Below are 25,129 nucleotides of genomic sequence, written 5' to 3' on the forward strand. Positions count from 1 at the left end.
GAGCATACTCAACTGACCATCGACGAGAAGGTCGCGCGGGCGGTCGATCAGACCAAAGAAGAGTTGACCAAGGTAGTCGACGATAAGGTCAATGCATCTCTGGCAGCTTCCTTGGGCTAGTTGGTTCCAACAGTTTTTGAGTATGTGAGGAGGAATCCAGAAGCACGGGGAGAGGACTTTCAACTACTCAGCTTTGTTGGCAGCAATTCGGCGAACATTGCACCACCAGCACCTACTCACGCAACCGCAAATGCTCCCATACCTGGTCTCGCTCCGGTTCATAGCAGCCCCTCCCTCGTCTCTAGCGTGCTCGGCAGAGCTTCGTCTTTGGTTGAGCTCGACGCCATCATGGTAATTACGCGTCATAAACTAGTCACAAGCATATCTATATAGTCTTATGTTTCAGTTGCCTTTCGTATGTCTGACGTCGTAGTCATGTCTTTGCAGGACGACGAAACCCCGTGCACCCTACTGTACGATATCAACAGCCAGAAGGTGGACATGGGAAAGGCAACAATAATCAAGTCGAAGGACCGCATGCTCCACAACAAACAGATGCCCCATGGCATCTTCAAAGTTTGCGTGGCCAGTGCCAAAGCGGGCTTCGAGGATTTGGCTCTTCCAGCACCAGTCGGTGATGACGAGACCCCTCAACTGATTGGCGCATGCAAGAACTGGTTCTTGCCTTGGTCGAAGACTCACCTTCGTATTGAGGTGCCCGGTAGCACACCAACGGCAACTCATCAACAAGGTATGAACACCACCCCACCTACCCAATGACCTGCACCTGACGTGAGGGAAGATAGGAGACGACGCGGTGAGGGAGAGCCTCCATTAGTGTGAGATGACGTTGCTCCCATCGAAGAGGAAAATGTTGATGATGTCATGGAGGAGGATGATGATGTGGACCCTAACCAGTATATCAATACCGGTTGTGACGATGCTCAGCAATATGACTAAGACTATGAGCATGTAGATGACTTGATGATACCTGATTTGCTGGAGCCGGAACGTCCGATGGCTGATTGCAAAAAATCTTTCTTCATGCGATCCTCGCAGGAGGCACCTCCAAATGCCGCCTCTACCCAGCAAGATGTCCACTGATAATTAGCGCGACGACACTGGGGGATGTGGTTAGGGAAGGTATGGCGGGCTCACTACCGCCACGCGCCAAGAAGCAAAGGAGGAGACCGGAAAATAAAGGTTGTAAAGGCGCCAGAGCTACTTCAAGAAGCCACCCGCAGCCCCTGGAGGTAGACAGGATACCTGTCAAATGTGCGGAGCGTTTACATGTCGCCGGCCACCCGATCCTACCTCAGAAAGCGGTAGAGAGCATAATGAACAATGATCTAAGGAGACTTCATGATGAAGTGCTGGCCACAGAGAAGAGACTTCTTAGCTCGGAAAAACCAGGATACCAGCTTTACCCGGTTCAGGTTCCGGGTGTGAGTGGATACGTCGACACATGGCCCGCGGACAAGTTCATCCCGCGATTTGACTACATCTATGACATGTTCCACATGACCAAGCTGGATTTTCAATTCATCCGCCTTTATGCGTTGCATCTCAACTACATCATCATGCGCGAGAACATAGAATATATGTGCGTCGTGGACCTGTACTATATGCACGAGAGCTTCCTGGGCGAGTGCCAAGAGCACCGGGACTCTGCGAGCAAGTACATCAGTGACTTCATGATCTCTAATAAGGACAAGGAAATGATTCTCCTGCCTTATCATGCCACGTAAGTTATATGTGGATATCCTTTCGTAAGTTTTTATCATTCCTTTGCAAGCATGCAGGCTAATTTGAGCTGTGCTTATTTTGCACAGCGGGGGGGGGGGGGGGGCGTCCTCATCTGTGTGTACCCACAATACTCCTATGCTCTGTACTTGGACTGATCGATGAACATCAAGAAGAAGGATTACACACACATAAAGAATGTTCTCGATAGTGCCATTTTCACCTACATCCTTACTGGTGGATATATCAAGGTGAAAAAGTACAGGAATAAAGCGTCGACTTTCGGCCATAAGACCAACTTCTGGTGCATCCATCAACCAAGCGGTAGTAGGGCTGATGGATTCTACCTCATGCATCACATGATTGATTTTAAAAGGGATAGACAACGCCTTGGCATGTCATCTAATTCCGGTGATGCCGAGATTCTCAGTTGGGCCACAAGCGTAGGAAGCACACCGGATCATCGAATCTGAGCTGAGTTTTATCACATCCAGTGTAAACTTGCCCATGTGATCAAGAAGAAGGTCATCGAACAAGGAGGGATGTTCTACCATGGGCCAATGAGGCGGGAGACTGTGCGAGATGTGCTAGTCGCCCAGGGTCTGCACATGAATCCTTTCCAGAAGCTCGGGTGCTTCATCCTTGAATATGAAGATTGGAACTTCGACATGGAATAGTGATTGACGATGACAATATGTGTGTTCAATTATAATAATACTACTAGTCTTTATATGAACTACCGTACATCGCTCTAGTTAATTAGTTTGTGTATGAGGAACTTCGTTATTTATATATGTTTACAGGTTGTGTTTCTCAAGTACATTATGTTGCATATTATATATCGTTGAATTAATCAACTTACGATCCAGGTACATAGATCGGAGATGGCGAAGGCTGCTACGTCGTATTCATTGGGATGGTTCGAGGAGTGTACGACCACTGGCCAGACGCTCAGGCCCAGGTGGACAGGTACCCAGGTGCTAGCCACAGAGGGTCGACAGCAGAGCCGAAGCGGAAATGAGTTACTTGAGGTGGATGCTACGGCAAGAGACGGAGCGAAACCGGTGCCTCAAGAAGTAGTACATAGTCGCGCTCTTGCTCATGCTGATCGCCCTTCTCTTCTACGTGATGGTTTAGATAGGGAAGATGAAACTTGTGGGTGTGCCATGACTTGTGTGTATTGCTATTTTTGAGATTTGATGATATTTGTGTTGGATAATGATGATGATGATGATGGTATAATTGAAGAGACTACTTTATGTGTATGATGTGATGAAAATCATGCATGTTTATTATGATATGATGAAACCACTCTATAGAGCATGCACAAATACATAGGGGGACATAAATACGATGCGAATTAAATATTGGAAGTAGTAATATTAGCAGTAGAGCTGGAAAATTAGCAGTAGCGCTGGCTTGACAGTGGCGCTTTATTTATTCCAGTGCTACTGCTAATGTGTATACCGGTAGCGCTTTAATTTTCAGTGCTACAACTAATAGATTAGTTGTAGCGCGATTGTAGTAGCGCTGGCACAAGCGCTACTTGTAAGGAAAAAACCAGACCTACTGCTAGCATTTCTCCTACTAGTGCATCATCATCTCCGTGTGTCTTGGTTATCTCTTACCCGAGCCCTTTAGTGATGCACTTTCCTTTGTGATAGCCATATTGTTTCTTGTTATATATATATTGCTATCACTTAGTTGTTTATGTTGCTTAGCATAACTTGTTGAAGCTCATAAGTGAGCCTAGTTGTTTTAGGTTTTGTGCTTGACATATTAAACATCAGTGTTATTCTGCATTTGTTCAAGCCTAAATCGTAATTATTTTAAAGCGACAATTCACCCCCTCCAGGCGACATCCACGTCCTTGAATGGAGGAGGAAGAGGAACTACGACGACGCCTTCAAGAAGGAGACAACGCCTATAGGCGCCACCGCCTCCGACCTGGGAATGCCAGATAGGGTTTTCACCCGGCAAACCCTCTTCACCTTTGACGGAGTGCCGTAAGCACATTGCAGAACCCCCACCACCGACTGTCGTACCCAAGCTACCACGTCGCCACACGGCCATGGTAACCGTCCAACATCTGCACCACGAGCTCCGCCCACGAGCATCATGCCTCCCACCATGGAGGTTGCCGCCCCGACATTCGGTACCACCACTCCACTACCGCTGCTGCACACCGACATCGTCAACCGTTAAGGGGCAGACCCCTCTTTCGCCCCAAACAAGCTCCTTTCAGAGGATCGCCTGGCAATCGGCCAGGCCTGGGCAAGGAAATTGTTGGCGGCCAGCCATGCTAGAGCCACCCGAAATGCATGATCCGACATCTCCAGATCCCGGTGACAATGAGTCCCGGAGGTACCCCTACCTCCCCCCTTGCGACACTTTAGCCACCTATTCACCAGTCGAGCCAACAACCATAGCACAAGAGGAGGCGGCACCAGGAGCCGATTCATGTGCCACCATGACAGTAGAGGAGGGGGTCGAACATGTTGGATTTTTGCTATTAGGCCTTTGGCCCAAAGCTCATCTGAAATCTGAAACTCTAATGTCCCATATGAGTTGGATGTGTGTGTGGTGTGAGTGGGACTAAAAGTTTAGTCCTATACCACTAGTTGGGAGAGAGTTACACCTCTTTATAAGGAGAGCTCTACTAGCACTTGTAAGAGAGTGAAAAGAGAAGAGGCCCTTGCACACTCCTCCTGCTTGCTCGCCTCACCACGCCATGCCTCGTCACGACGCGCTACAGGTTGCGGGATTGAGCCAAGCCAAGCTCATACCTACGTGCTTATTTTTCTTGGTCAGGAACAGAGAGTCCTTAATAGACACGCCATGATCTGAGACGTCGGATCGTGGGTTGTAACCGACTCAAACGTGTGTCCAGTCCACGTCTCTCCATCCTCCCACACATATATATACGCAAGGTCCCTGCCTACCCTAGTCGTGGTCGAAACATATGGTTTCACACCGTTCCAGATCATTGCGCCGCCATCCGAGTCTTCTCCATACTTCCTTTGGCGTGCACCGCGAGAAGGGACAGTAGGCCTACGGAATAGGGCCTCTCGTGATCCTGTATGAGAGAGGGTGGATCATGCTTTTGGGGAGCGCACTTGCACGACTCCTGGTAGCGATAGCTTCCCGGACAATGACTTCTTCCCCAACCTCGGCAACCACTTCATCAACGACATGGGCGACAACATCAACACCGGCAGTTCGACTCCCGCTAGACCGTATGCATTCTTGTCCACTCTATTCGAGATCATGCTAGAATTCCTATGTGTAGTTTGTGCACTAGATTCAATCTAGTCATTTACTATGCTAGTCATCACGATTAGTTTAGTCTATGCTATTGCTGTCATGATTTATTTGTTATTTAGTTAGATTAAATCTTGTGGTAATTGGCTCATATATTCAACAATCCAAAAACTTGATTATAGGAAATTTACCCCAAGTGGTTTTTCATGCATCTGAAGCCGCCCACCTTCAAGGGGGTGCAGTATAAGAGGTGGCACACAAGAGAAATTTACTCATTTCAAACCATCTACTACTATGATGCCACCAAGGGCAATCCTCAGAGCAATCTTAATCCTGCACAGCAGGAATCTTTTGAGAAGATCAATACCCCCTTCAAGGTCGCCCTTCTGAGTGTTCTTGACGATTCCATTGTGGATTCACATATATCATTTGACAATGGCAAGGATATGTGGGCTGCGCTCGAGGCCATGTTTGAGGCCTCGGACGCGGGCGACGAGTTATACGTCATGGAACAATTCTATGACTACAAGATTACTCATGAGCGCTCTGTTGTTCAACAAGCTCAAGAGATACAGTCTCTCACGAAGGAGCTTGAGTACATCAAGTGTGTGTTGCCGGAGGCATCATTTCCAAGCTTCCACCTTCGTGGAACATTTTTTCTACTTCTCTAAAACACAAGAGACAAGATTTTTCTGTCTCGGATCTCATTGGATCTCTTTATGTTGAACAGAAGGCGAGACCAAAATACACACGTGCTCAAGTTGTTGAAGGATCTTCTAGTGCCCACGTGGTACGGAAGAAGAACTTCCATCTCAACAATCCCTAAAACAACAAGAACAAAAATCAGGTCAAAGGCAAGTTTGCAAAGAACAGGCCGTCACACTCTACAAACGTCAAGAAGAATTCCCATAAGAAGGGGAAGGGACTATGCCATGTTTGCGGTAATCCAAATCACTGGGATCCAAGATGTCCCAACCTCTATGAGGAGCGTGAACTTGAGAAGAGCGAAAACTCCGCTAATGATTTCATTGGTGATACTGATATGACAGATTCTAGGTACGGTATTTTTCCTACCATCCTTTCAGTTTGTCATTCTCCAGATTGGCTAATTGACACTGGTGCCAATGTACATGTTTGTGGTAATGTCTTCATGTTTTCTTTTTATCAGGTCACAAGGGCTTGCCCAGTGCTGACGGGGAACGAGTCACACGTCATAGTTTGAGGTGTTGGGACGGTCGATCTGAAGTTTACTTAAGGGAAGATCGTACACGTGAAGAACGTTCATCATGTGCCCTCCATAAATAAAAATCTCATGGGTGGTTCCCATTTATGTCGATATGGTTTTAAGTTGGTTTTCAAGTCCAATAAAGTTGTAATTTCAAAGTATGGACAATTTTTTGGGAAATGCTATGAGTGTGGAGGCTTGATCTACGTGTCTTTGTCAGATATTTATACTAAAGTTATTAACAATGTTTGCCATGATAATGAGTCTGAAATTTGGTATTCACAACTTTCTCTTATTAACTTTGTATGTGGCTAGCCAATATGACTTTAATTGCAAAATTCACTACTATCAAGAGCTCCAAGTGCCAAGTGTGTGTGCAAGCTAAGCAACCTCACAAGTCTCGCAAGACTGCACAAGCGAGAGACTTGGCGCCACTAGAGCTTCTACATTCTGATCTTTGTGAAATGAATGGCGTGTTGACAAAAGGTGGACAAAAATATTTCACAATGTTGATTGATGACTCCACTATATATTTTTATGTGTATCTTTTGAAATCAAAATATGAGGCTTTAAACTTTTCCAAAAACTATAAATCTGAAGCAGAGAACCAACTTGATCGAAAAATTAAACGGCTTAGGTCTGATCGTGGTGGAGAGTATTTTTCAAATGAATTTGATTCATGTTGTGTGGAACATGGTATAATCCATGAGAAGATGCCTCCATACTCATCTCAATCAAATTTAGTGTCCAAAATAAAGAACCGAACTCTAACTAGTTTGGTTAACAACATGTTAGACACTTCGGGTCTATGCAAGGCATGGTGGGGGAAAGCGCTAATGACTGCATGTCATGTCCTAAATCGAGTTCCCACAAAGCACAAAACCATTACTCTATTTGAGGAATGGGAAAGGAACAGGTTGAATCTCTCTTATCTACGTACTTGGGGTTGTTTGGCACAAGTCAATATACCTATTCCCAAGAAGCGCAAGCTTGGACCAAAAATCGTGGACTGTGTTCTTCTGGGCTAAGCTTTTCATAACATTGTCTATAGATTTTTGATAATAAAATCTAAGGTACCCGACATACATGTTGGTATGATTATGGAGTCAAATGATGTGACTTTCTTTGAGGACATATTTCCTATAAGGATATGCCAAACTCATCAAATCAGGAGATACCTACTCTATCTAGTCAGGAATTTTTTGTAATTCCTGAACCCACCATGGCAATGGAACACGTTGAGAATCCTGAGGAGGATGACAATGAAACTCCTGTAAGGAGTAAGAGACGATGGACGATAAAGTTCATTGGTGATGATTTCATTGTGTACCTCATGGATGACACATCGAGGACTCTTCTAGAAGCCTACACATCTTCTGATGCCGACTACCGGAAGGAGACTGTCCGTAGCGAGATTGACTCCATCTTAACTAATGGAAATTGGGATGTCACTGATCTTCCATATGGGTGCAAACCCGTGGGATGTAAGTAGGTGTTCAAGAAAAAGCTTAGACCTGATGGTACAATTGAAAAGTACAAGGCACGTCTTGTGGTGGCCATGGGTTATACCAAGAAAGAAGGTGAAGACTTCTTTGATACTTACTCACTTGTGTCTAGACTGACTACTATTCGGGTGATACTATCATTGGCTGCCTCACATGGTCTTGTCGTTCATCAAATGGACGTTAAGACATCTTTCCTCAATGGAGAGTTGGATGAGGAAATTTACATGGATCAGCCCGATGGTTTTGTAGTACCTAGTTAGGAAGGAAAGGTGTGCAAGTTGTTGAAGTATTTATATGGCCTTAGTCAAGATCCTAAGCAGTGGCATGAGAAGTTCAAAAGAACATTAACTGCTATAGACTTTGTTGTAAATGAAGCTGACAAGTGTGTGTACTATCACCATGGTGGGGTGAAGGAGTCATTTTGTGTCTTTATGTTGATGACATACTGATCTTTGGAACCAACCTTGATTTAATCAAGGAGGTTAACGATTTCTTGTCTCGTTTTTTTAGATGAAGGATCTATGAGTAGCTGATGTTATTGTGAATATCAAGCTACTGAGAGATGAGAGTGATGAGATTACACTGCTTCAATATCACTTTGTGGATAAGGTCTTGAGTCATTTTGGGTATAGAGACTACAAGTCTTCTCGAATCCATATGATGCTAGTGTGTTGCTTCGAAAGAATCAATGGATTGCTAGAGAAAAACTCAGGTATTCTCAGATTATTGGCTCGCTTATGTATTTCGCGAGTGCAACGATACCTGACATCTCATTTGTGAAAGTGCCTTGTATCGACTAGAGGGGTGAAAAGGCAATTTTTATAAATTTTTCACTCAGGAAATTCCTTATGTAAAAAGTCCTCAGTCATGAACTGAGTGCAGCGTAATAAGTACTCAGGCAAGTGTGCAAAACAGCGATAGCACAGTCGTCAAAGTGAAATGAAACATTCGGTTTGCACAAGTAGCGTGTTTAGGATATGCACGTGAAGAACAAGTTAAGTGAAGAATTTGGGATAAGGAAATTGAGAAAGTCTTCAGCCAAATTCTCCAAACAGTAACAATCAAAGTCATCAACATACAATAGAGGAAATGAAAGTGTTGAGGAATTAGAACTAGGTACTCCGTGAAGACAGTGGTTGACAACCTAGTTCCGACTACTGTGACAGTCGTACGTTTGGTTTGGAGCGGCTTGGTATTTAAACCAAAGGACACACAGTCCCAGGACACACACTCCTTACCATATTCTTCTTGAGCTAAGGACACACAGTCCTCGTCAAACACTCGTGGTAAGTCTTTAGGTCTGACTTCCAAACCCTCACAAACTTGGTCACCCGGAGATACACAATTCACTGCTGGATGCTCTTGACCATGATTCCTAACCGTCTCGAGGATGCACAGTCCTCATAGGTAACTAGCTTCAGTTCCACACAAAAACAATCTCTTCAGTGATGCTCAATCACTTTGGGGGTTTTCGATTTTGGTTTGGTTTTTGGATTTTTCCACACTGATGATTTTGACATGGGAATTTTTACGCCTTTGCATTCATGCATGCCGAATTTCTTCATGACATCCTTGAGTTATTTCTCTTGAGAGATGAAGATGCCGTAGTGTGAGATCTCGGCTCTTCAGAATGATTGGAGAGAGCCCCGCCTCCTCTTGGTTGGTGCCGGGCCCGAGAGTGATGGGACTACTTCCTTAAAGAGCCTTTCGTTCGGGATGGCAGGAGGGGCCCTGATCTATCGATCAATTGAGGGAGCAAAAAACAGGCTTTTCAACTTGCCCATCATGGAAATTTGATATTCTTCACCCATCATGTAGGCAAATTCATCACTGTAACATTTGTTAGTACAACCCAAAATGATATCGTCTACATATATTTTGCACACAAATAGTTCATTGTCATAGGATTTTTTGAAAAGAGTCGGGTCAAATTAACCTGGTTTGAAGCCTTGCTTCATGAGTAATTCCTTCAATGTGTCGTACCATGCCCGAGGGGCTTGCTTGAGGCCACAAAGTGTTGGGGAACGTCGCATGGGAAACAAAAAATTTCCTACGCGCACGAAGACCTATCATGGTGATGTCCATCTACGAGAGGGGATGAGTGATCTACGTACCCTCGTAGATCGTACAGCAAAAGCGTTAGTGAACGCGGTTGATGTAGTGGAACATCCTCACGTCCCTCGATCCGCCCCGCGAACAATCCCGCGATCAGTCCCACGATCTAGTACCGAACGGACGGCACCTCCGCGTTCAGCACACGTGCAACTCGACGATGATCTCGGCCTTCTTGATCTAGCAAGAGAGACGGAGAGGTAGAAGAGTTCTCCGGCAGCGTGACGGCGCTCCGGAGGTTGGTGATGACCTTGTCTCAGCAGGGCTTCGCCCGAGCTCCGCAGAAACGCGATCTAGAGGAAAAACCGTGGAGGTATGTGGTCGGGCTGCCGTGGAAAAGTCGTCTCAAATCAGCCCTAAAACCTCCGTATATATAGGTGGGAGAGAGGGGACCTTGCCTTGGGGCTCAAGGAGACCCAAGGGGGTCGGCCGAGCCAAGGGGGGAAGGTTCCCCCCCCCCAAACCGAGTTGGACTTGGTTTGGTGGGTGGGAGTCTTTCCTTCCCTTCCCACCTCCTCTTTTTTTTTCTTTTCTCTTTGATTTTCTTTTCTAGGCGCATAGGGCCCTTTTGGGCTGTCCCACCATCCCACTAAGGGCTGGTGCGCCACCCTCAAGGCCTATGGGCTTCCCCGGGGTGGGTTGCCCCCCCCCCCCCGGTGAACTCCCGGAACCCATTTGTCATTCCCGGTACATTCCCGGTAACTCCGAAAACCTTCCGGTAATCAAATGAGGTCATCCTATATATCAATCTTCGTTTCTCGACTATTCCGGAAACCCTCGTGACGTCTGTGATATCAGCCGGGACTCCGAACAACATTCGGTAACCAACCATATAACTCAAATACGCATAAAACAACGTCGAACCTTAAGTGTGCAGACCCTGCGGGTTCGAGAACTATGTAGACATGACCCAAGAGACTCCTCGGTCAATATCCAATAGCGGGACCTGGATGCCCATATTGGATCCTACATATTCTAGGAAGATCTTATCGTTTGAACCTCACTGCCAAGGATTCATATAATCCCGTATGTCATTCCCTTTGTCCTTCGGTATGTTACTTGCCCGAGATTCCATCGTTAGTATCCGCATACCTATTTCAATCTCGTTTACCGGCAAGTCTCTTTACTCGTTCCGTAATACAAGATCCCGTAACTTACACTAAGCTACATTGCTTGCAAGGCTTGTGTGTGATGTTGTATTACCGAGTGGGCCCCGAGATACCTCTCCGTCACACGGAGTGACAAATCCCAGTCTTGATCCATACTAACTCAACTAACACCCACGGAGATACCTGTAGAGCATCTTTATAGTCACCCAGTTACGTTGCGACATTTGATACACACAAAGCATTCCTCCGGTGTCAGTGAGTTATATGATCTCATGGTCATAGGAATAAATACTTGACACGCAGAAAAACAGTAGCAACAAAATGACACGATCAACATGCTACGTCTATTAGTTTGGGTCTAGTCCATCACGTGATTCTCCTAATGACGTGATCCAGTTATCAAGCAACAACACCTTGTTCATAATCAGAAGACACTGACTATCTTTGATCAACTGGCTAGCCAACTAGAGGCTTGCTAGGGACGGTGTTTTGTCTATGTATCCACACATGTAAATGAGTCTTCATTCATTACAATTATAGCATGGATAATAAACGATTATCTTGATACAGGAATTATAATAATAACTATATTTATTATTGCCTCTAGGGCATAATTCCAACACAAAGATCCTTGTTGACTGTGAAGATTTTATCAGGATGCTTTGGGTCTTCAAAACCTGGGGAGGCATTTCATATAACACACGAGGTAGGTGCTCTCTTTGTGACCCATTAGTTTAAACAAACCACACATCTACAGTTTCACAACCTTGTTGTGGTAGCTATTGAAGATTTTGTAGGTGCGCGAGTCCTTTCCGTAACCAAGCATAAAAAAACTCATGTGCTTTTGGTGCAAACTTCGAACTGCGGTGAGGATCTCCAATCCAGCATCTTGCACTGAAGACTTTGAAATAACTTACATTGGGTTTCTTGTCAGTGAGGAGTTCATATGAAGTCTTCTTGAGGAATTTGTGAAGATATACCCTATTGATGATGTGGCAGGCAATATTGATTGCCTCAGGCCAGAAGCGACGAGGAGTCTAATATTCTTCAAGAGTAGTCCATGACATTTCAACCAGAGTCCTATTCTTGCACTCCACGACGCCATTCTATTGAGGAGTATAAGGGGAACACAACTCATGAGTAAGACCAAGTTCATCAATATAGTCATCAAGACTAGTGTTCTTGAACTCTCTCCCATTATCACTCCTGATGTGCTTGACCTTGACGCCGAAGTTCATCGATGCCCTTGAGGAAAATCATTTGAATACTCCCTGCACTTCAGTTTTGTAAATAATAATATGCACCCAAGTATAACGAGAATAGTCGTCAACGATGACAAAGACATATAGTGATGCTGCATTGGTTATAGTAGCACAATGAGTGGGTCCAAAGAGGTCCATGTGAAGAAACTCAAAAGGATGAGTGGTGGTCATGATAGTCTTTGAGGGGTGCTTGGTTCTGGTTATCTTTCGAGACTCACAAGCCCCACAGAGATGATGCTTGAGGAATTCCACACCTTCAATGCCAATGACATGCTTCTACGTCTCTAGTGTGTGCAAATTCCTCATTCATGCATGACCAAGTCATTAATGCCATAGCCATCCCTCTTAGGCTTTTGCAAGTAGACACATGGTCTGTTGAGGACCTGTAGAGAAATCAACAACGTACAAGTCTCCGCTCCTAAAGCCTTCGAAGATTTTGGATTTGTTAGATTCCATGATGACTACGCATCGATATTTTCCAAAGATGACAATCATATCAAGATCACAAAGCATTGAGACTGACATGAGGTTAAACCCAAGGGATTCGACAAGGATGACTTTGTCCATGTGTCAGTCCTTAGAAATAGCCACCTTATAAAGTCCCAATACCTTGCTTTTACCTTTGTCTGTGTAGGTGATATGCTTCAGTGGTGATGGAGTCAGTGGGGTATTCATCAATAAGCTTTTGTCATGATTTAGGTGATTTGTACATGCACTGTCAAGAACCAACTCTGTGGTTTTGAGTTTGTGATCCTGCGGATGAATTAGTACTGCTTACCATCTCATATGCTTCAGAGTGAAGAATATGATATCAAATTCATCAGACTTGAATTTCATGACATAAAGTAGAATTAAAACATAATTTAGGACGTGTGAAATGGTAAACATTTCATCGTGATTAGCTTGCGTCCTTTCAAGCAATTCCCGAGGTCTCCAGCAAATTCTTCCGATGATGACTTTCATGTGGAGATCTGGCCTGGAGAAGTGATTAGTTCAATTTGTTTACCACCCATATCTGAAGGGGTGGCAAAGATTCCATCGCCGTGCGTGTACCATAATAAAATTGAGGCATTGAAGCTAATGCACTTCGTTTCATAGGAGATGGTTTGAGTACTCAAATGAATAAGCACAGAAATTCTTCGAGGACTTATGAATATAGTGATTTGAGGAATAGTGCACATATTCATGTCCCATGTAGTTTCCCTGCATATTAGAAGTATTAGTGTGAGTACGAGCAGAGTTTTGACCACATGATGAATTTGATCCTTGTGAAGACTTTGGTCCACTTGAGGAATTTGATTTGGGGTTCCCGTTCTTCACTCATGGCAACATGAGGACATTCACGTGAAGACTTTCCAAGCTGCTTTTGGGAACCCACTTTTCCTCAAGGGTGGTCAATTCCTGCAGTTAGTTCCAACATATCTAGAAAATACTTCACCATTCTGATTTTGAACAATTTATGATATGAGTCAATTGACTCATCAGAGAAATATGAAGTTTCACATGCAAAGCGTGATAGTGTAGATGGATGAACAAGAGGTCCTTTTGCAGCAACCCATCAGGTTTTGGGATACTGCTTAGGTTTCAAGTATGACCCATCAACATTCAATTTCCTCTCAAAAGAAATACCCTCCTTCCTAGGGTTTCTGTTCAGAATCTGCCTTTTGAGCACATCGCAAATGGTTTGATGCCCTTTGAGTCTTTTGTAAATGCATGTCACATACAATTCCTTCAACCCTACATGTTCATGAGTGACATTTGTGGTTTCCTCAAGTGAGGAATTTGTAACCATAGATACATTTGAAGAATTTGTAGCAATAGATGCATTTGAAGTTTCAGGTGCAGAATTAGCAGATTAGCGTTCGACGCATTTCAAGCATGATGGAATAATTCTTCCTGAGCGGTACTAATGTGTTGAGCAAGCAAAGAATTATTTTCAATTCGAAGATCATCATGAGACGCCCTTAGGTTCTCAAGATCTTGCTTTCTTTGAAAAAATTCATAAGAAATCTTCTCATGATCGGCCAAAAGGGTGACATGATGATCCTCAAGACTATCAAACCTAGATTGAAGACTTTTGACATCATTAGTCAAGATTTGAGTCCTATGCATTTCCTCATTCAACAGGTCATCGCTTTTGTCTAGCAGTTTCTGAAGCTTTTCAAGAGCAGTTTGTTGCTTAGTGGCAATATTAGCAAGCTTGTAGTAACTGGGTTTTTGACGGTCATCAGGTCACAGTCACTAGAATAAGAAGAGGAAGTGTGGCTGGGTACCTTTGAACCTTTTCCCATGAAGCAATAGGTGGGAGCAAAGTCATCATCACAGTCGTCAGTGTTGTTGACGTTGTCATTTTCTTCGAGGTCAAATATGGACTTGCTGACGAATGTGGTAGCAAGGGCTAGACTTGCCAAACCAGACTGTGACTCCTCTTTAGAATCTTCCTCTTCATCACATTCTTCTGATTCTTCCGCAGAATCCATTTCCTTTCCAATAAGTGCTCGAGCCTTTCTGAAGTTGTTCTTCTTGTGCTATGAGGACTTTCAGGATGAGGACTTTGAAGATTTCTTCTTCTTCTTCGAGTCATCAGAACTATCATCCTTGTATTTCTTCTTCTTTGATTCCTTCACCTAGTGAGGACAATCAACAATATAGTGACTAGATTTCTTGCATTTATGGGAGGTTCTCTTCTTGTAGTCCTTAGATGAAGATTTTGATTTCATCATATCTCTTCTTGAAGATTTTACGAACTGACCTCATCTTGAGAACTTCTGGAATTTCCTCACGAGCATGTCAAGTTCCCGACCAAGTTCTTCAGGGTCACCAAGGCTGAATAAAAGTCTTCTTCTTCAGATGAGGAAACATCCTTTGCCTTCAGCTCACGAGGTCTTCCATACCTTGATCCATAAAGGTCTCTTTTCTCAGCTTCTTGGAATTCATTAGTATTGTGTCTCTCAAAAATATCAACAGGGTCTAGTACCTTGTAGTCTCTTTGTTCTTGAATCATCAGAACCAGTGTATCGAATGAAGAATCGAGAGATCTCAGCAGTTTCTTCACCACATCATGATCAGTGATGTCTCTGGCTCGAAGAGCATGTAGCTCATTTGTGATATCAGTGAGGCAATCGAAGGTTTCTTGGAGCGGTTTAAGAGATTGCGAAGAACATCAACTCGAGAGTCATGTTGAGTGGACACTCCTTCATTGACCTTGGACAAACTTTCCCATATTTACTTTGCTGAGCCCAAAGCACTCACTCTTCCATACTGACCTTTGCTCAGATGGCCACATATGACATTCTTCGCTTGAGAGCCGAGTTGCTTGAATCTTTTCACATCAGCAGCATTGGCAGTTTCAGACACAGTGGGAACACCTCTTTCCACAATATACCCGTAATCGTTGTCAATTGCTTCAAGGTGCATGTGCATCTTGTTCTTCTAGTAGGGGAAGTCCTTTCCTTCAAAGGTAGGACAACCCGTAGTGACCTTGATCATACCTCCGGTTGACATAACTAAAACTCTAGGTGGTTAAACCAAAATCACATAGAACAGGGAGACCATGCTCTGATACCAATTGAAAGTGGGTTATATCGACTAAAGGGGGTGAATAGGAGATATTTATAAATTCGTCACTTAGGAAATTCCTTGTGAGGAAATTCCTCAGTCACGAAGTAAGTGCAGCGGAATAAGTACTCAACCAAGTGTGCAAAACAACGATAGCATAGTCGTAAGAGTGAAATGAAACATTTGGTTTGCAAAAGTAGCGTGTTCAGGATATGCAGGTGAAGAACAAGTTAAGTGAAGAATTTGGGATGAGGAATTTGAGAAAGTCTTCAGCCAAATTCTTCAAACAGTAATGATCAAAGTCATCAACATACAATTGAGGAAATGAAAGGTTTGAGGAATTAGAACTAGTTACTCGGTGAAGACAGTGGTTGATGACCCAGTTCCAACTGTTGTGACAGTCGTAAGTATTGTTTGGAGCGGCTTAGTATTGAAATCAAAGGACACACAGTCCTTACCGCATTCTCCTTGAGCTATGGACACGTAGTCCTCGCCCAACACTCGTGGTAAGTCTTTAGTGCAGACTTCCAAACCCTGACAAACTTGGTCACGCGACGATCCACCATTCACTTCTGGATGCTCTAGACCATGACTCCTAACCATCTGGAGGATCCACATTCCTCAAATGTAACAAGCGTCAGATCCATATAGGAACAATCTCTTCAGTGATGCTCAATCACTTTGGGTTTTTCGGGTTTTGGTTTGGTGTTTGGGGTTTTAACTCACTGATGATTTTCTCTCAAAGTCTTCGAGGAATGGGTTTCTCTCAAATGAAAAGTGTCAGTTTCGCTCACGGAGCAGCCAACCAGCTGGTGGTTGTGGAGGGGCGGCTATTTATAGACGGGAAGCAATCTCGACATGAATTGACATAAATGCCCCTATGATATGACCGTTATGTGGATAACGTTAGGGAAAACTGGCGCGCGGTGCAACAATGGTCGGAACCTTTCAACCATGAAAGTCCTCATGTCACTCATGTTCCTCATAGGTAGGCGATTTGCACTAGCGAAGACCTAACTCCTAGGTGAGAGAAAATTCCCGAGAGACCAAAAGATATCCATCTGTGTCACTAAAGAATCTGACTAAACTGTTGAAGATTTCCAAAGGCTTCACTCGAACGGTTTGTATGTGTAGGCTTTGAGATGAGCATCACTTGGAAACTTTTCCTTAGTTTTACCTCGATACAGTGGTCCTATGACACAGAGTACATCAAATGAAACAACTAAAATGGAATTCTTCACGCTTCAAACTCCTTGCATCAATTTCTTCACGAACACACCAATTTCCTCACTTTCAAAGCCTTTGAGGAAATACCTAAGTCTTCACTCGAAGAGATACATTTTTAGGGGTTGATATACTTTGAATAACTCAAACTCCTCAGCGACTTATAGAGTTTGTGTACACTCACAAACACATTAGTTTGTTAACCTATAAGTATTCAATACACCAAAATCACTAAGGGGCACTAAATTCACTTAGAGTTTGTTGTAAGCAAACCAATGTTCGGGATATCGCTTCTCGTTAACTAATCGGTCGACCCAAGATAAGAGATAAATCGGCTTATCGGTCGATTTATCAATTTTATCGATTTACTATTTATCGGCAAGGTTTCTAAGAAACCTCAGGTTTTCGCATCATCGGGGTCGATCAACATCGCATACCCGTAAGCCATGTCATCCATATTCCACATAAGCGACGTGAGATGTATCAGATGTAGCCATCTACACAAATAGAAGGCATCAGCCATGTATCAGACTACAAAAATTCAACCAAAATAAAAAAATCCAGAGCTAAATCAGTTGGGTCCCGCAAATTTATCGGCGAATATCGGCAAATATCGGCCAATATTGGTGATATATCGGTTGTCAGACCGATTATCGGTCAGACCGGTAAATGTCGAAGATATCCACTTATCTTATCGGTGTGACCCCGATAAGCGATAAATCGGCCGATAAATCGGTATATCGGCCAATATTTGAAAAGGGGAGCAAACTAAGCCGGTTTGTGTCAAACCCGGGAGATGATCATTGGCATGTGCTTGAGAGAATTATGCGTTATTTGAAGGGCACTGCGAGCTATGGGATTCACTACACCGGGTACCTGAGGGTACTGCCGGGTTATAGTGACTCTAATTGGATATCTGTTGCTGATGAGATTAAGGCCACAAGTGGTTATGTTTTTAAACTTGGTGGTGGAGATGTCTCCTGGAAGTCTTGCAAGTAGACCATCTTAACGAGCTGAACAATGGAAGACTAACTCACAACATTAGACACGTCCATTGTTAAATCAGAGTGGCTTCGTTAGCTATTGATGGACTTACCTATGGTTGAAAATACAATACCCGCTATCCTGATGAATCATGATAATCAAACTATGATCATAAATATAAAAAATTCTAAGGATAATATGAAGTCCTCAAGGCATGTGAAGAGGAGATTGAAATCTATCAGAAAAATGAAGAACTACGGAGTTATTGTGTTGGATTATATCCAAACGTCTAAAAACTTGGCAGATCCCTTCACAAAGGGTTTATCATGTAATGTGATAGAAAATGCATTGTTGGATATGGGTTTGAGACCCACCATATGAGTTGTTCATTGTGCTAACACACTCTATATGATTGGAGATCCCGTGAAGTAGAAGTGGGAGACAAGCTGTTGGACAACTGAAAGGAGAGTATCCCTATATTTGCTATCCCACTCCGCGAAGATGCAATACTCTCATAATCTACATGGCAGGTTGACAATTATCTTAATGTGTTCCAAGTGGCTTATTTGGGTAAGCAGAGATGTTATCCTGCAGAGCATCTCGTAAGGAACACACCTATATGAATTTGACTGTTATACATTGCAGTCTGTGAGAAATGGTTGTTCTCTAATGAATTCATCAAAGGCCTTGGAGTATGACGTATACGTTCCACCCAGGGGGAAACCTTGCGGCAACCCAGTATCGGTCAAGGATTTGTGTGAAACTAGTCTCACAGAAATCTTGTAGTTCTAGGCGTAGTCCACTATTCAATTTATGATCTAGTGAAGCATAAAATTCTAAATGGAAGTTTAACTTAATAGTCTCCATCAAGAACCAGTATATAAACAATGTTTTGTAACTAAGAGATGAGATGTGCCAATGAGACTTTGTGGGGGATTGTTGGATTTTGGCTATTAGGCCTTTGGCCCAAAGCTCATCTAAAATCTCAAACTCACATGACCCATATGAGTTGGGTGTGTGTGTGGTGTGAGTGGGACTAAAAGTTTAGTCCCATACCTCTAGTAGGGAGAGGGCTACACCTTTTTATAAGTAGAGCTCTACTAGCACTTGTAAGAGAGTGAGAAGAGAATAGGCCCTCGCGCACTGCTCCTCCTCACTCGCCTCGCCACACGACGCGCGGCGGGTTGCGGGATTGAGCCGAGCCGAGCTCATACCTATGCACTTATTTTTACCGGTCAGGAATGGAGAGTCTATAACAGACGCGTCACGATCTGAGAAGTCGGATCGTGGACTGTAACCAACTCAGGCGTGGGTCCATTCCACGTCTCTCTAGCCTAACGCGCATATATATATATATATATATATACGCGAGGTTCCTGCGAACCCTAGTCGCGGTCACAACATATGGTTTTGCACGGTTCCAAATCATTGCGCCGCCATGCGAGTCTTCTCCATCCCTCCTTCCTCCGTGATCCTGTACGGGAAAGGGGCGATCAGGTTTTTGGGGAGCGCACTCGCGCGACTGGTGGCAGCGACAGCTTCCCGGATGATGACTTCTTCCCCGACCATGGCAACCTCTTCATGAACGACATGGGCGACACCATCAACACTGGCGGTTCGACTCCCGCTACATTGGATGCAATCTTGTCCTCTTTGTTTGAGATCATACTAGAATTCCTATGTCTAATTTATGTCGTAGATTCAATCTACTCGTTTACTATATCAGTCTGCATTATTAGTTTAGTCTATGCTATTGTTGTCATGATTTATTTATTATTTACTCGAATTAATCTTGTAGTAATTTACTCATATATTCAATAGAGCATACCGCAACACCACCTCCGCCAGCCCGTTCTGTAGAAGAGGCGGCCGCCCACGACCCGTGCCATCTGCATTCCTTGCCGCCGGAGGAGAAGGATGGCTGACCGCCGCCGTGCCCCGACACACACCGCCACCCGCCGCCCGTCGCGCCGCCGCTGCAGACGAACCGCCGTAGCACCCGACGTGAGCGCCATGCTGCTGCCCGGGGTGTTGGCCTGCACCAGCCCCACCACGCGAGAGGATGAGGGTGCCCTGCCGGCTCCGGCGCCGACCGGGCCCCCCTGGCGGGGGGGGGGGGGGGGGGGGAGGGTGGACTGGCGGCACGATCGCGATTGGTCCGTCCCACTCAAGAAGATATAAGCCGTTATTGTTCTGGAAAGTCGGTGATACAGAATATTATGTCATACTAGTAACGTTGTTGTATGATCACGCACAGTGGAATGGAATCAAGTGGGTCACCTTTGGAGATCATCAAAATTTAGTGTTCGCTTTGTGCGCTATGTATGCTGGTACTAAACTAATATTTTACTCCCTTTGTCCTAGAATAAGTGTCTCAACTTTGTATTAGCTTTAGTACAAATTTATATTAAGCTTGAGACAATTATTTTGGGACGGAGGGAGTATTAGTTTACTGTAGATATCTCAGCTTGTGCAGATTTCTACTCCTATATGAGATCTATAAATTGAGGTGCCGTAGCGTTGCGTTCAACTTGTTTACACGCCCTCTATCACCAATTCACCATGGCATCTCCCAAGGAGAACTTGCAGCTGGAAGAACCACTTCTTGAGGTCAGTTTCTCTGCTAGTTCCTCCACGTTCATGTCTGGCAGTAACGTTCCTTGGATACTGAGGTATTGGAAACGAATGGATCTGTTTTCTCTTTACCATTATGGCCTGCATATTGCTGTGCTGAGATGTGCAAAATGGTGGCTGTTACACGACTGATACAATACTGATTTTTCTCATGATATTGTCGCTGAACAAGGATGGTCTGCTCGGCAACATCAGTAAACAGCAAAATCATTAGCAATAAACTTAGCATCAGTTTCTGTCTTCTATTCATATTCTGATCCGAGCCTCTGTTTTTCTATCATGTACTCCGTTCTCCATATACAGTTACTTCATGCTTTTGCAGAAAGATACGTACGTACATACATACAGTATATACACTAGTAGTACTAATGAGAATTAGGTTTGTCTTATTATTTCAGGATTCAGTATTAAAGAGACGGGACCAAATTGTTGACATCAAAGGAACTCCAGCTCCTGGAGCGAAGCACCGTAACGGCAGTTGGAAAGCATGCAAGTTTATCTTAGGTAAACGGAACTGTCAAGTTTTCATGCAGATCTGGTACAAAAATATCAAGGGCAGTTCATTTCAGTTCAGTTTGTCCAAATTTTGTGCTCAGACTGCAAATGCATGAGTTCTGACTTACACTGCAGTGACTGAATGCTTCGAGGAGCTAGCATACTACGGGATCCAGTTCAACCTGGTGACTTTCCTCAAGACGATCTTGCAGGAGAGCAATGTGTCCGCGGCGAGGAACTACACCAACTGGCAGGGGACTTGCTACATCGCCCCCCTCGTCGGAGCTATCGTGGCCGACTCCTATCTGGGAAGATACCTGACCACGCTGGCCTTCTTCGCAGTCTACTTAATTGTAAGCACACACGAGCCATGCATACTGTCAAATCATCCTTCCAATGGAGCTACTTTCTTGACAATTCAAGTTTTTCTTTTTTGGCGCGACCCAAGGGAATGGCTGCGATGTCAGTTTCAGCATCGTTCCCGGCGGCGTGCACCGGGCTGGACTGCCTGCAGGACGTTGGCTCATCGCCTTCTTCCCAGTCCGCCGTGTTCTTCCTCGGCCTGTACATGATGGCCATCGGAGCCGGCGGCATCAAGCCCTGCGTCTCCTCCTTCGGCGCCGACCAGTTCGACGACAGCGTCCCGGCGGAGAGGCTTAAGAAGAGCTCCTTCTTCAACTGGTTCTTCTTCTCCATCTACATCGGCAGCTTCGTCTCCGGCACCGTCGTCGTCTGGGTGCAGGACCACTGCGGGTGGGTCGTAGGCCTATGGATCCCCACCCTGTTCATCGCGTTGGCCATTGCGAGTTTCTTGCTGGGCTCCGGTTCGTACAGGGTGCAGAAGCCTCTGGGAAGTCCGCTCGCAAGAGTTTCCCAGGTCGTCGTCGCGGCTGTGCGGAAACGGAATGTACGTTTGCCGCGTGATGCTTCTCTGCTCTACGACCGATCGGAGGTTGAATCAGTGGTGGAGGGTACCAAGAAATTGCAGCATACACCAGTTCTCAGGTAATTACTCTTACACTTCTGCTTCGGTTTTAAGTTCTTAATTTCATAGGCTGGATCGACCTTTTTGCTGTCTAAAAGCTGATTAAAGTGTTTCTTGCCCAGTTTCCTTGACAAGGCTGCAGTGATCTCTTCGGCCAAAGAGCTTTACTCGAATCCATGGAGGCTTTGCACTGTCACGCAAGTCGAGGAGCTCAAGATCGTGATCGGGATGCTCCCGATCTGGGCCACCGGTATCGTGTACTTTTCCGTCCTCGCGCAGTTCTCCTCGACGTTCCTGGAGCAAGGGAGGATGATGAACACGGTTGTCGGCACCTTCGCCATCCCCCCGGCGTCCCTGGCCTCCTTCGACGCCGTCAGCGTCATCCTCTTCGTGCCGGTCTACGACAGGGTGCTCATCCCGGCAGCTAGGAGGTTCACCGGCAACGAGCGGGGGCTCTCGGAGCTGCAGCGGTTCGGCGTCGGCCTGTTCCTCTCCGTCCTGGTCATGGCGGCCGCGGCGGTGGTCGAGACGCGGCGGCTGGCGCTGGACCGGATGGCTGCGGCGCCAATGTGCATCCTGTGGCAGGTGCCGCAGTACCTCCTGGTAGGCGCCAGCGTCGTGTTCGCGTGCGTCGGGCAGTCCGAGTTCTTCTACAACGAGGCGCCGGAGTCCATGCGGAGCCTCTGCTCCGCGTTGGGGCTCCTCACGGTGTCGCTCGGGAGCTACCTGAGCTCGCTCGTGGTGAGCGTGGTGTCCGGCGTCACGACGAGGGGCGGCGAGGCCGGGTGGATACCTGATAACCTCAACGAGGGCCACCTCGACCGGTTCTTCTGGCTCATCGCTGCGCTTAGCACGCTCAATCTGGCGGTTTTCGTCTGGTGCGCCAAGAGATACAAGTGCAAAGATGTTTCTTGATCGTAGAATGCTCTAGAGTTTATTTCATGTCCTGCAGTCTGGACGCGTATCCATTCCTAAATACTCCGTATGTGGGATGATTTATTTTTAGAATCGTTTCCCACCCGTGCGCCGGCCGAACCGACGCGCCGGTCGTCCCTCGCGCACGCGGTCCCTTGCAACATTTTTTCCATCCGCGCGCTTCGCTGGTCAATGCATGCAACATTTTTCGTTTAAATATGTTGCAACCAACGTCATATTTGCTGCAAGCGTTTTTTTACTATTTTTTTGTCCTAGTAAAAAGCTGCATATACGTTTGGTTGCAACTCCAGTTCGCGAATTTTTCGTTTACAATCGATGTTTTTTACTTTTACTACAACCGTGTTAATTTTTGCTACAACCGACATCATGCTTTGCTGCAACCGTTCACTAAAAAAGTTACATACACATCACGTAAATATTTGTTACAACCGGCGTTTGACTTTTGCTACCACGTACCATCAGCTTCGTTTTTTGCTACGATCACGTAGATATTTTTTTTACTACAAATTTTGTTTTTTGTTGCAACCGTTGAAAAATTTGCTGCATAGGAAGAAAAATGTTGCATGCGTATCCAACGATGCGGACTACGCGGGGTTGGTGGATCCTACGGCTCGCGCGCGGCCGGCCGAAAGTTTGGGTCGGCGCGCCGGCGTAAATCAGTCCCCTTTATTTTTTATCAATGATCGTTTCTTCCAGTTTTTATTGACTGTAATATCACATGGAATCTGATAGCGGCGTAATGACACTGGTGGAAAAACAGGCTTCCGTCCAGCCCCATAAGTCGCGAAGCTGTAGGAACCGCGACTAATGGGACCTTTAGTCGCGGTTCTGGAGGTGAACCGCGACCAAAGGCCTGGGCCCAGGGCGCTCGGTGGCCAGCTGGTGCACGTGAGGGGCTTTAGTCGCGGTTGGCCAGGACAACCGCGACTAAAGGCCTTCGGGCACCTTTAGTCACGGTTTGCCAGGCCAACCGCAACTAAAGCCCCTCCCCTATATATACCCATCCAGCAGCCAACACTTAGCCATTTGGAGCCATTCTCTTCACAAGTGGGTGTAGGTTTGCTTTTGGTTCCTCTTATGCACATAAGGTGTTTGATGAAATGCCCCAAGAGCATGAAACAAACATGACATGAAGTGTTGGAGCCACACTCCTCGATCGCGGTTAGCAACTTGATGAACCTTTGATGTGTCATTGATAAAATATGCATGTGTGTAGTTCATTGTTTAATTTATATTGTTTGTAGCTAGTTAGTTTAACAAATGCATGATGGTTAATTATATATTTTATATTATAATAATGCAGATGAATCGGCAATGGATGTACGTTAACCGACTCTCCGGCGAGTTCACTACGGGTTTGAAAGATTTCCTCGTAGTGGCTAATGCGAACAAGCGGGGGGGTTTTGTTATCTGTCCATGTGTTAACTGTAAGAATCAGAAGGGTTACTCTTCCTCAAGAGATGTTCACATGCATCTGCTTCGGCACGGTTTCATGCCAAGCTATAATTGTTGGACCAAGCATGGAGAAAGAGGGGTTATAATGGAAGAAGATGAAGAAGGGGATGATTTCATCGATGAAAGCTATCTTGCTCATTTCGGTGATACTTTCATGGAGGATGCTGAAGGTGAAGGGGAAGGTGAAGAAGAGGCACGTGATGATCCCGTTGATGATCTTGGTCGGACCATTGCTGATGCACGGAGACGCTGCGAAACTGAAAAGGAGAGGGAGAATTTGGATCGCATGTTAGAGGATCACAGAAAGCGCTGTACCCCGGATGCGATGATGGTCTGAAAAAGCTGGGCTGCACACTGGATTTGCTGAAATGGAAGGCAGAGGCAGGTGTAGCTGACTCGGCATTTGAAAACTTGCTGAAAATGTTGAAGAATATGTTTCCAAAGGATAACGAGTTGTCCACCAGTACGTACGAAGCAAAGAAGGTTGTCTGCCCTCTAGGTTTAGAGGTTCTGAAGATACATGCATGCATCAACGACTGCATCCTCTACCGCGGTGAATACGAGAATTTGAATGAATGCCCAGTATGCACTGCATTGCGTTATAAGATCAGAGGCGATGACCCTGGTGACGATGTTGAGGG

The 25,129-nt window shown here is 45.3% G+C and overlaps 1 protein-coding gene across 1 annotated transcript; it reads left to right on the forward strand.

The window, feature by feature from the left end:
• The first annotated feature begins 20,518 nt into the window (after window positions 1–20,518).
• Window positions 20,519–23,229, forward strand: LOC123446736 (protein NRT1/ PTR FAMILY 8.3-like). The gene is made up of 5 exons (XM_045123287.1): window positions 20,519–20,593; window positions 21,016–21,121; window positions 21,248–21,465; window positions 21,561–22,117; window positions 22,220–23,229. Exons 1-5 carry the CDS (start codon window positions 20,546–20,548, stop codon window positions 23,010–23,012), a joined length of 1,722 nt encoding a protein of 573 aa, XP_044979222.1. The 5' UTR covers window positions 20,519–20,545; the 3' UTR covers window positions 23,013–23,229.
• Window positions 23,230–25,129: the final 1,900 nt, after the last annotated feature.

The sequence above is a fragment of the Hordeum vulgare genome, chromosome 4H (assembly GCF_904849725.1).
Source record: "Hordeum vulgare subsp. vulgare chromosome 4H, MorexV3_pseudomolecules_assembly, whole genome shotgun sequence".
NCBI classification, from domain to species: Eukaryota; Viridiplantae; Streptophyta; class Magnoliopsida; order Poales; family Poaceae; genus Hordeum; species Hordeum vulgare.

Bases quoted from the DNA above. Each gene is read 5' to 3' on its own strand.
- LOC123446736 (XM_045123287.1), top strand. From the start codon at position 20,546: ATGGCATCTCCCAAGGAGAACTTGCAGCTGGAAGAACCACTTCTTGAG. The intron at 20,594-21,015 runs GTCAGTTTCTCT...TTATTATTTCAG, and splicing joins TGGAAGAACCACTTCTTGAG to GATTCAGTATTAAAGAGACG. The intron at 22,118-22,219 runs GTAATTACTCTT...TTTCTTGCCCAG, and splicing joins CAGCATACACCAGTTCTCAG to TTTCCTTGACAAGGCTGCAG.